General features: G+C 40.1%; 1 protein-coding gene across 7 annotated transcripts in view; it reads left to right on the top strand.

Moving 5' to 3' along the window:
* The window catches only part of mark1 (MAP/microtubule affinity-regulating kinase 1), a 44,708-nt gene that overhangs the window by 7,999 nt on the left and 23,812 nt on the right, over nucleotides 1–12,897 (top strand). For all 7 annotated transcript variants that reach the window (XM_047351026.1, XM_047351022.1, XM_047351024.1 and 4 more), the window contains exon 3: nucleotides 7,822–7,875. In XM_047351026.1, coding sequence (XP_047206982.1) covers nucleotides 7,822–7,875 — 54 coding nt within the window. The remainder of the gene's footprint in view (nucleotides 1–7,821; nucleotides 7,876–12,897) is intronic.

Genomic DNA, 12,897 nt, shown 5'->3' with positions numbered 1-12,897 from the left:
GTCCCGTGGCTTTTACTGCCAATGTTAAACAAGCAAATTGCGTATGTGATACCTGGTGCTGGCCGAGAAGGTCGGGCTCCGGTTTGTGTGTCTGAAAGGCTTTGCTGGCTCATTAAAATGCAAAGACAGGGGCAAGAGATAGAGGGAGAATAGATGGAAAGAACGCAACCCATTAAAAACCAATGCAATGTTATCAAGGCATGGGATGCCTGGTCTCTGTCCTGCATGAATTTACTGAACAACAAATTAAGATTTATTTGTAGAAAAATGGTTGGACTTGTTTTGGTTGTTTGCAGCAGATAAAGACATTAACCACAGTCATTTACTTTTTAAAAAAAAATCTAATTTGAGCTGCTCTCCGCATGTGCATTATTGCAGTCCTAGAAGGAATACTTGTATGCAAGATATACAGGTCCTTCTCAAAAAATTAGCATATTGTGATAAAGTTCATTATTTTCCATAATGTCATGATGAAAATTTAACATTCATATATTTTAGATTCATTGCACACTAACTGAAATATTTCAGGTCTTTTATTGTCTTAATACGGATGATTTTGGCATACAGCTCATGAAAACCCAAAATTCCTATCTCACAAAATTAGCATATCATTAAAAGGGTCTCTAAACGAGCTATGAACCTAATCATCTGAATCAACGAGTTAACTCTAAACACCTGCAAAAGATTCCTGAGGCCTTTAAAACTCCCAGCCTGGTTCATCATTCAAAACCCCAATCATGGGTAAGACTGCCGACCTGACTGCTGTCCAGAAGGCCACTATTGACACCCTCAAGCAAGAGGGTAAGACACAGAAAGAAATTTCTGAACGAATAGGCTGTTCCCAGAGTGCTGTATCAAGGCACCTCAGTGGGAAGTCTGTGGGAAGGAAAAAGTGTGGCAGAAAACGCTGCACAACGAGAAGAGGTGACCGGACCCTGAGGAAGATTGTGGAGAAGGGCCGATTCCAGACCTTGGGGGACCTGCGGAAGCAATGGACTGAGTCTGGAGTAGAAACATCCAGAGCCACCGTGCACAGGCGTGTGCAGGAAATGGGCTACAGGTGCCGCATTCCCCAGACCTGGGCTACAGAGAAGCAGCACTGGACTGTTGCTCAGTGGTCCAAAGTACTTTTTTCGGATGAAAGCAAATTCTGCATGTCATTCAGAAATCAAGGTGCCAGAGTCTGGAGGAAGACTGGGGAGAAGGAAATGCCAAAATGCCAGAAGTCCAGTGTCAAGTACCCACAGTCAGTGATGGTCTGGGGTGCCGTGTCAGCTGCTGGTGTTGGTCCACTGTGTTTTATCAAGGGCAGGGTCAATGCAGCTAGCTATCAGGAGATTTTGGAGCACTTCATGCTTCCATCTGCTGAAAAGCTTTATGGAGATGAAGATTTCATTTTTCAGCACGACCTGGCACCTGCTCACAGTGCCAAAACCACTGGTAAATGGTTTACTGACCATGGTATCACTGTGCTCAATTGGCCTGCCAACTCTCCTGACCTGAACCCCATAGAGAATCTGTGGGATATTGTGAAGAGAACGTTGAGAGACTCAAGACCCAACAGTCTGGATGAGCTAAAGGCCGCTATCGAAGCATCCTGGGCCTCCATAAGACCTCAGCAGTGCCACAGGCTGATTGCCTCCATGCCACGCCGCATTGAAGCAGTCATTTCTGCCAAAGGATTCCCGACCAAGTATTGAGTACATAACTGTACATGATTATTTGAAGGTTGACGTTTTTTGTATTAAAAACACTTTTCTTTTATTGGTCGGATGAAATATGCTAATTTTGTGAGATAGGAATTTTGGGTTTTCATGAGCTGTATGCCAAAATCATCCGTATTAAGACAATAAAAGACCTGAAATATTTCAGTTAGTGTGCAATGAATCTAAAATATATGAATGTTAAATTTTCATCATGACATTATGGAAAATAATGAACTTTATCACAATATGCTAATATTTTGAGAAGGACCTGTAGACTCCTATATTTCAGGAGTGATCCCTTTACACTCCACAGTCCTATAATATATTTGACCAGATGGATAGACTGACTGCCTATGATGCCCACATGTGGGTAAAGATTTTAGTGCCTGAGATGCTAAAGCTCATGGAAAGTAGTAGGATAATGCTGATGACAAGAAACAAATGATAGACTGAGGACAATGTGGGTTGATAGATATTTAAATGAATCAGGGCCACCGATTTATTCTTTTTTTCATTTTCTTTTCCATCTGTCAGTATTTTTGACATTTGATCAGATGTTTCTTTGGGTATGAGGCATCCATGTACTAGCAAGATGCTGTGAGCTGGCAGAAGCAGCAGCTTCATTCTCCTTCTGTGCCTCTAGAGATCTGCTGATAGAGATATTTCAGGTGACTCACTTGCATCATGTTTACAGAGCTGCTTTGCAAACATCCTCCATAAGAGGCAGATTCTCCAGAACAGATGATAACATTAGCGCCACTTACTCTCACACCTTGTGCTCAACTCATTTCTCAGAGTTGAAAGCTCACTCTGAATCCAGCAGCACAGAGATTGGTGCCTCACTGCTAGGATATTGACCATTATTTAAAGGCATTTCAAGTATTGGCCTGATATTTTGGTCAATGAATATTTGTTAGCCTACCTATAGGGATGACTGCCTCTATCAGATTGCTTTTACTGAACCAGGGAACAAAAAAGTAAATGTAGCTAAAATCTGCAGCAGAGGCAAGCACTTCAAGCACTCTGAACCCTAGAGTCGTTTTGCATAATTAGACTTGTGCAGGTATTTGTTTCTATACTTTTTGCCAGGACTTGTTGCCTCAGAAGAAAGATATTAACATGCAGGTGATGAAGACTAGGTATAACCATGAAACTGTACCTATCGTATCAGTTAAGTTATAGTTAGGCACAGGAAGCAAATTTGGCTAGAAAATATTAAAAATAAAAGTATCAGTCTTCTTAACTTTAGCATAATCATCAGCTTATTTAGCTGCTTTGCATGTTTAGTTTGAAATAAACTTCAGCAGCCTGAGTAAATATTTAGTGTTTCTATTGAATTTGAACTTTTTGGTCTTAAATAAATTTTTTGCATAGTTTTACAGCACCGGTAAAAACGGTTAGACTGTAACTCAGTTCTTATAGCACTTAATGTTTAAATCTCAGGTCTCTCACATACGGCACAGATAACTTAACCGAGTAGAGCTCTGCCAACAAGAACATAAAACTGTGCCACTGTAGAGTTGCCAGGAGCTGACGTCAATATGAAGTAGCTGAAATCAATATTATCTTCACAGGAGAAGCATGCACACATTATTCATAATCTGGTTTGATCTACAGCTGAGAGTGACAAACATTATGTGGCTTCTTGTACATTTGATGTGTCGTAACGCTAATATTGATTTCAAACACTGCTGTCTCTTTTTAAGCTGCAGTGATGCTGATCTTTTCATTGTGTAACTAGTCATGTACCAGTGCTTGTACAGAAAGAGCTCAGAGGGAAATAAAAGTGTAGCCCAACATTTCAGGCGCTTCAGCACTAAAGTGGCGTCACGACAAAATTTTCCCTCCACATCTTCAGCTTGAATCTGCACGTGTTTTAGATGCGTGCTGGATGATGAGGCCGGTGTACAGCAAGGAGCATATGGCCCGCTGAGTTACAAACGCTCTGCATAATTAACAGAGATGCACATTTGCCTTCTGTCGCTGTGGAGTTGAATTTTTCACCCTCAAACCCATTAGTGATCCGACGCATGCTGCACAGTTAATGCAAACTTTGTGCCGTTCTTCCACGTCATTGTCAAATGAGATTAAAAGGATTATATCAGAACATTGTATTACAATGACAACTTATCCTACTAAGTGAAGAATGCAAAAATGAGAGGATATTTTTAACATACAAATGAGCTGACAGTTAAACTCTTAACATGAGCCCATGTTTGCAGGACGCAGAAAGTCTCTGAGAGTACCTGCCCACCTAAGAAGAGCTGCAAATAGAAACCACCTGCACACTTTGTGTTTCTTCACTCTGTGAGCCATTCTGTAGTCTTGGCTCTCTTTCTGACTGTTCCTTTCACCAGCACATTGGTGTCAGGATGGGGTGTAGCTTCAGGCTTTGGATGAAATTGAATCTCGGTACTGTTGGTCTCGGGGAAACCCTGTTCGGGATGAATAACCTGCATTCTCTGTGCCATGACTCAGCATTTTGCTCTCTGGTTTTCCCCCTAGAAGTACTGCTTGGGGTCTGAGGCACAGTCTGCATCCACTGAAGCATGCGTATTAAGCTCTCAGGAGGCCCTAGTCAAAGTCATTATAAATTGTAATTATAGCTCTCATTGTGTGTCCAAAGGCAGTTTGTCTTCTCATAATTGATCTTATACAGGGACAAAATAAGTCTGGAAGATGATCCCACAATTAAAAATATTAAAGATGGAAAGAAAACTTTTATGTTTATAAGAAAGACCTGAAATTGGAACAGCCATCCCCAGAAAACAACAGCTAATACATCACCGAAGAAATAAGGCTGTTCTGTCATTTCTTGTCTTGTATTTTAGTTGAGGATGAACAATGTTTACTTCAACTTTAATTCATTATGTTTGTCCTAGCAGATCTCATTGACTCTGACTTTGCAACGACCCGTCACCCTGAGCAAGCATGTGGACAGTGGAAAGGAACTACTTCCTCTTGACAGGAAGTCACCTTTCCTCTGCCAGGCATCTATACAGCATGATTCTGTTTCACCATGGGTATTGTGTTCCGGGCATTGCAGTGTTATATACACTCACTGGCCACTTTATTAGGTACACCTTGCTAGTACCGGATTAGTACCTTTTGCCTTCAGAACTGCCTTAATCCTTTGTGGCATAGATTCAACAAGGTACTGGAAACATTTTTCATAGAGTTTGGTCCATATTGACATGATAGCATCACACAGATGCTGCAGATTTGTCAGCTGCATCCATGATTGGAATCTCCCGTTCTACCACATCCCAAAGGTGCTCTATTGGATTGAGATCTGGTGACTGTGGAGGCCATTTGAGTTCAGTGAACTCATTGTCATGTTCAAGAAACCAGTCTGAGATGATTTGTGCTTTATGACATGGCGCGTTATCCTGCTGGAAGTAACCATCAGAAGATGGGTACACTGTGGTCATAAAGGGATGGACATGGTCAGCAACAATACTCAGGTAGGCTGTGGCGTTGACACGATGCTCAATTGGTACTAAGGAGCCTAAAGTGTGCCAAGAAAATATCCCCCGCACCATTACACCACCACCACCAGCCTGAACTGTTGATACAAGGCAGGATGGATCCATGCTTTAATGCTGTTGACGCCAAATTCTGACCCTACCATCCGAATGTCGCAGCAGAAATTGAGACTCATCAGACCAGGCAACGTTTTTCCAATCTTTTATTGTCCAATTTGGTGAGCCTGTGTGAATTGTAGCCTCAGTTTCCTGTTCTTAGCTGACAGGAGTGGCAACTGGTGTGGTCTTCTGCTGCTGTAGCCCATCCGCCTCAAGGTTCTACGTGTTGTGCGTTCAGAGATGCTCTTCTGCATGCCTTGGTTGTAACAAGTGGTTATTTGAGTTACTGTTGCCTTCCTATCAGCTCAAACCAGTCTGGCCATTCTCCTCTGACCTATCGCATCAACAAGGCATTTCCACCCACAGAACTGCCACTCACTGGATATTTTCCCATTTTCGGACCATTCTCTGTAAACCCTAGAGATGGTAGTGCGTGAAAATCCCAGTAGATCAGCAGTTTCTGAAATACTCAGACCAGCCAGTCTGGCACCAACAACCATGCCACTTAAATTACCTCTCTTCCCCATTCTGATGCTTGGTTTGAACTGCAGCAGATCGTCTTGACCATGTCTACATGCCTAAATGCATTGAGTTGCTGCCTTGTGATTGGCTGATTAGAAATTTGCGTTAACGAGCAGTTGGACATGTGTACCTCATAAATTGGCCGGTGAGTGTATGAATTGTGTTGTGTAATCTTTTAAATACACTTACTCTAGTAGTCTGTAAATGCAGTCTTGACTAGACTGCCCATGGCTGATAAAAGGGAACTACACTTAAGATAATAGAAACACTTTACCTGCTTTCCTAGTGAATGTATTAAATGAATCACTTGGTGTGAGTCGGCTGTATAAGAAAGCTGAAGCAAGGGGAGGAACAATCTAAATTATGATTACAGATTTTCGAAACATTTTCCCGAAGTGAAAAATACAATCATGAATTGTCCTCTGCCTTCACTCTCTTTGAAGCAGTGCTGTCCAATTCCAGTCATCAAGGCCTGAAATCTTGCATGTGTTATGCCTGATTCACACAGCAGGATTTATTTATGCCGGTTTTGACCCGATCTTTCCCTGCCCTGATCATCCTGATGGCTCTTAATATAATCTTATGAGATATTCCTGCTGTGTGTGGTGTGTTAAGAGTGATCTAGTCTGCTCGGAAGGATGCCGGGACTGCTCCAACATCAGTTTGGGGATATTCAACATGTTTGACTGCCTTGCCCCGATATCCTACTGTGTTCCCCGAAGACAAACGAGCAGGCAGCCTGTTGAATGTGACGGAAACGCGGAAGGGAATTACTCTGAACTCATGTTTGATCTTCGAGAGAGTTTGTCAGATTTCCTTGCCGTGTGGCTGTACACCACACGCTGTTGGATCAAACTTGTAATATCTACGATGTTTTTATCATCACATGTGGGATCTCTCAGGTTTTGAAAGTGAACCGGCCATTTTTTAATCTTGCAGTATGAACCAGGCATTCGATGTTTCCCTGCTTGAACACACCTGATTTAAATTAATGGGTCATTAGCAGCCTCCTGCAGAACTTTGTAGTAAGCTTAGGAGGTAATTTCACTAACTGAACCTGTTGTGCTGAAGCATGGAAACAAGAAAGAACATGCAAAATTCTGGTCCCCCGAGGACCAAACACCTTTGTTTTGTTTTAACATTGTTTGGAAACATGTATTTGATAAGTTCTCTATCGGATATAAAAAACTGATGTGTTACAGTTTTAAACCTTGCCCTTTCCATACAGCTTCAGGGTGCTAAATTGCAGATCTTTTTATAGAGATGAGATTTGTTTTTGATTTTTTTTTTTATGTTGACTGCAAAAACTCGGGAGGACAATAAAGACAATCAACCCCTCTGGTGCTTCTAACCCTCAAACATTAACCAACATATTAGCTCTTCACATTTTGTTCAAAGCATGCCTGTGCTTCCTGAGATGTGGCTAAAATGGATTTAAGCCTAACTGTCTGTGGTTTGACCACAAATTAGCTGCTATTCATAACAATTCATACACTCTTTACTGTGTGTGCGAGGGGAAAAATACGCTTTAAGTATTTGTTTTTTTGTTCAGGAACAATAGTCTTTTCTGTATTTCACAAGCATTTGTGTAATCACACCAGATTGTTGAAAGTGCTCCGTCAATGTCTTATCAGCATATTGTGTGGTGACTGTGCAGTATCGCTCAGCTCGTGGTTTTGTAAAAGCTGCTGAGCTCTGAGAAAGTGAGGAGAGCGTGTCTGTTTCACTGTGCACTTTGGGGTGATTATTGAGATGGATGGATCAACCCGCTGCCAGCAGTCAATCGCTGCACTGTCAGGTGCACCGGCACTGACCTGATTGCTGTACATTAACAGCTCACCTGCGCCAGTTTGTCTTGCAACTAAGCATTCTGCTTTTTGTCTGTGCAGACTAAATATAGAGCCATTTTATACCATGCAAAACAGAATTTTGTTTTTTGCAAATAAAACCAGAATGTGTTTTTAATCTTGTTGATTAACTTTTTTTTTTTTCTCTGTTTCTCTCCTTAGGTAGCGGTGAAGATTATAGACAAAACCCAGCTGAATCCGACCAGTCTACAGAAGGTGAGTTGGTGTTTTATCGCCACTTGGAAACATTAATGTCTTGGTTACAGCGCTCACAGTCTTGTCCATTAGTCATTCCTGGACTCCTGCTGCTCTGTTTCTCTGCTCTTTGAACTCAGGATGTGCTGTTTTAACTTAATGTAATCAGATGTAGTCAGGAGAGACCACAAGGCACGTCTAAACCCCAGCCTCCCTGCTTTTTCTCTCTCGGCTGTGTTGGTTTGTGGAGAAGAGCGGCTAAAAATACACCTTCTGGCCTGGTTGTCACTTGCCTGGCAGTCAGGACCAATTAGAACAAAGAGCTTGGACAGATTGCCGAGTCACAAGCATGATCTTTCAGCTCAATACATATACATCTATAGACCTACTGTTTAACCCTTAGGTAGATTAGATTATGTGGAACGAAAGCACTCTCTGCTACTGTATCGACGTACCATCACCTACTGTAAGTCTAAAAATAAACCGTGTGTGAGGATCTGCGAAATTCATCTCATGGTTGTGACTTTCTCATAGCCATGCTTGGTCTGGCTGCTCTTTGTCTTTCTGTGCTTTATAATAACGTCATTTTAATCTAGTGCAGCCACAGAAGTTACAGTCTCTGCTGCATTTATTTGCACCACTGGTGGAGATGTGTAAAACGTTTAAGACAAGTCACACATTCCACATTTGTGAAACAGGACGGCTCTTTTTCTTTTCCTAGATCAGGAGTTTTAAATTAAAGTACATTTGTTTTCTTCTGGGTTTTAGAACAAAAACAAATACATCTTTATTAAAACAGAGTGTATGTTTTACTGGTTAGGACATTTTGTATTTTTAGAAATATTTTTAGTATTTGTCTGAACCTCTGGAGCAATTATCTTAGAGGTGGTGTTCCAAAGAAGATCTGGTAGTTATCATTTACCAGGTAAATGCAAGCTATTTAACTGTGATTTAGAGCTAATAACCACGAGCAGACAAAAAAAGATTTGTTCAAGCACATTGATTATTGGTTCATCAGCTTCTCTAAAGAGAAGTGCGGTAAAGAAAAATTTCAAGAACCCAGATCAAACTGAAGTAGAGAACGGAGAACCAGGAACAACAGCTGACATCTACGTACGCTCTGTTCAATTTACCTCCAAGTCAACACTTGGATCTGGGAGAAACATTAAACCCAACCTAACTGCTCCAGATCAAATTTAAAAACCAGTGCAATTGATTATTTAATATGACCTCTAAGCAGGCTAACTACCATTAGCAATAAAAGCTAATGAAAGTGTTTTTCTCTGCTTGTTGTTCTCTCAAATACTATAACACGTTCTGTATAGGAAGTTGTATATTGTTGTGTTTATAGAAGCTTTAATAAAAAAATATAAATCATCTGTTTTTACTACAGCCAGGCGACCATATTGGATTTTGAGGTTTGGCTTGGTGAAAATCCTCCAACTTTCTCACTCAATTTTCAACTTATAGGGGCTTTTCTTTTAATTATTCGAACTTCAGTCATGGAAATTTCCATCCCTGGAATCCACTGACTACTCTGTATCCTTCAACCAATGTTGTATTGCTCTTTACTCTTAAGTGGCCATAAGAAGCTTTTTATACAGTCAGTTTTTGTTTCACTCCAAATCCGCCTGGAGTATTTATGGCTGAGAAGCCCAAACTTGGTGTCATCCATCCAACACACAGTAACGGTTAAAGTCTCAGTAACGTATAGTGAACTCCACGTTTACGTTTCTAATTGTAGGACCGATGAGGCTTTTTTTTTTTTTCTGGCATCGCCCTTAAACAACAATATGGAATATATATAGGGTTTAATGCATGGTATGTAGACTTGTCATGAATGCAGTTCTCCTACACCGAGCTTTTTTGTTGTACTTCCTGTACTATCCTGGCTCACCTTTGGTGGCGGCAAAATAAATATAAGATTTTGTCCTGCCTGTGGCTAAGAGAAATGGGCCTCGGGGTCATGTTATGTTTATTCCTCATGGCAATAGAAAATCATGAATTGCTAAGTAGTTCTTCCTAGAAACTCCAGTCAACTTAAGACAGGGAAGTAAAATTCATAAAATACCCCAGTTACACTTATTACAAAGAAAACATTAGGACTTTAAATGTTTGTGTCATTTGTGACTATTAAATTAGTTTCTTAATTTGAGATTTTTCCTAACTGTACGGTTGGACATTATGCTACAGCACCAAAGATGAATTTATTATGGCTACCACTGATGTCTCCAAGGTCAAAGAGACAGAAAATCATGGCTGCCTGCAAACAGTTTAAAGAAAAATATATGAAAATAAATTAGGTCCTTTTTAAATTGTCTTCTGATTCTTAGCATTTCTTTCCAAGAAAAGAAAGCCAGTCAGAGAGTAATTGTGATTTACAATGAGATGAAGGGTTAATGTGGGATTTCAATGACTGTGCGCTTATAAATCCATCCTGTTTTCTTTTCTCGTTTTTTTTTGTCTGTGACATTTCTCCCGCTGCTATGTTCATGGTATTGGTCTTTACTACTAATAAACATCTGAGATTTTGTTGGATCCTTATAAGATCACACAGCTGCTCCTTAGCCAATCAATGTAATCCAATCTGACTGAGAGAAATTCTTTTGTTTAAGTCCCATATTGTGTGGTTTCTAATCTGTGGGGTGATAAACATTTGAAGGCATCTCATTGAGATTCTGCTCATAAGGTGACTGTGACTCAACCAGTTTGGGCCTCGTCGAGGTCGCGAATGATTTTATTTTCTGCTGCCTGGTGATGATGCACGCAGTAGGTCATATGTATCATGCGAGTCTGCAGACCAATCAGGATGGCTGTGATCAATTATTCAGTGTGCCTTTCATATGTCAGCTGCAGCGGACCCAAGAGGGTCAATATGGAGAACTCTTATAGCTTTTTATGGAAGATGAGCTGGGATTGATGTCACAGCATGAGTGTACATGGGAGTACGTGTGCAGATGTTTCTTTTGTATGAAGTTTACACACTTGTTTGTGCTTCTGCCTTGCATGTGCATATTGTTATCAATTATCATGTCCTCGTTTGGCGCTGGGGGTTCCTGTTATGGCATACAGATGTGCCATCTGCATTGCAGAGACTTGTCTTTTAATGGAGCAGCTGCCTCCTGGACTGAATCGATTGCCTCGCTGACCCGCCCTGTCCTGAGCTATGCTTGTTGAAAGCTTTACAGTGGCTACAGTAAAGAGAGTCTCTAGCTCCAAGCCATTTTTGCTTAGTTGCCTTTCTGATGTTGATGCATTTAAACGGCGCTTGTAAAAAAATTAAAAGAAACGATGCAGGAACACTTGGCAGTCTCTGGCCTCTTCTACTGGTTTTTAGGGTTATCCAGCAGGCTCCAAACTAATGCATTGGATTTTCAAAATAAAGCTGAGTTCTAAATACAAATTTTCTTTTTCCTTTTCTTGTGTTTATATGTTGGTTTTGGTTGTTTTGTTTGAGACTGTCTTCTAATTAAGAAGTCTAGACATAATTCATTTCAGTTCAGTCCCCAAGGCTGTTTGGATTTGCTGTGCTCACACTGTGACCTTTACACTAGTAGAGGTGTGACGAAAGGATTTCAAATTTAAGAGCACATATTAAAAGCTTCCACCTGACATAGTGGTTTAGTTAATTTTTGGCAATTTGGTATGATTTAAAGCCAAGTAATTTTTTTTCTATAGGGGGGTGAGAGAAAACAAATCTATTTTCTCATTGCATTGAGAGGCAGACATGGAAGATTCTGACTTGATTTTTATCAAAGGTCGATTGTCTTAATGTGCATTTATGAGCTAATTTTGACGAACGTAGAAGGCGGAACTGTGAAGCGACTGATTTACCATAAACTGTGGGCAGTTTATGGTAAATATAAAATGCACAGAGAAAATAACTTTTCTCCCAAGTTTTACACATCCTGTATATGGCGTGGTTATTGTCAGACATGGGACGTGTGAAATTAAAAGAAATCTTTTGAAAAAGAAGAAACAAGAGTAGCTATTTGACACGTTTCGACTCTGAGATGGAAGTAAAATAACACTGTAAACCTGAAGCACATCTGGATAGGGATGCTAAAGATTCCACCTAACTGAGAAAAAACAAACCTACTTTTAAAGTTACGTGAATGGATTTATAATTGCATCTTAGCTTTCTGAATGTTAATTGAATCAGTTTGCCGAATTCCAAAAGATTTCCAACCCTACCACTATGAGTATTAAGTAAAATTTCCGAAATCTTGTTTATGTTTCAAAATTAAGGTTGTCCTTGACTTATTTAACCTCTTATTAAATCTGTCTTTCAATTGACCCTAAACCCTAAGATTAATGTAAGGAAATATTAATGATTTCTCTGTCTCTGGGGGTTATTGTTAGCTGTTAGAGTAATTATTCAGGCAAGTCTGAGATATTAGTCAGTCTTCCAAGGAACTTGTTTATCCCTAATTTATAGATCGGATTTAATTAAATAACCAAATCAGTGGTAAAGAAAATAATTAAATTGTTGGTATAACCACCTTTTTATGTTAGCCAGTACCTTGTATTTTTCATTTGACTTCAGGTATATCTGAGCCAAAATGGAGGACTTCAGCCTCTCAATATTTTTTTGGCAGTGTATCAGTGTTGGCCGTATCACTGAGCATCCGACGCCTTTGGAAAACTCCAGAGAGGTGTCATTTATGGCATATGGTGTCAATGTAACAGATGTCTGGTAGCTGCATGTTTGTTTTTCTCAGTTATTGTGGTTAATATGAAAGTTTACTTCTGTGTTTTTCCCTGATAGCTTATAGAATGGGAACATTTTTACACTTTTACACTCATTTTCTATCAAGTCATAATTGTGTCGCCGGTTATTGATCATATGTTTTTGTATATTACATTTTCAAAGAAATCGAAAGCAAAACAACACTTTATGACCCTATGCTGCGACATTTCTTTCTGAAAAAACAGATTTTTTTCAGCCTAATTGTGTAGCCAAGACAAGGTAAACAAAAAACAACCAAGCTTTAAGTGCAACAAAGCACTGTAACATCTAAATGCATGTGGTAACAGTTGAAA

This window comes from Girardinichthys multiradiatus, chromosome 22 (assembly GCF_021462225.1).
Source record: "Girardinichthys multiradiatus isolate DD_20200921_A chromosome 22, DD_fGirMul_XY1, whole genome shotgun sequence".
NCBI lineage: Eukaryota > Metazoa > Chordata > Actinopteri > Cyprinodontiformes > Goodeidae > Girardinichthys > Girardinichthys multiradiatus.
Note: the sequence above shows the minus strand (reverse complement) of the source record. Positions and strands in the feature narration are given on the sequence as shown.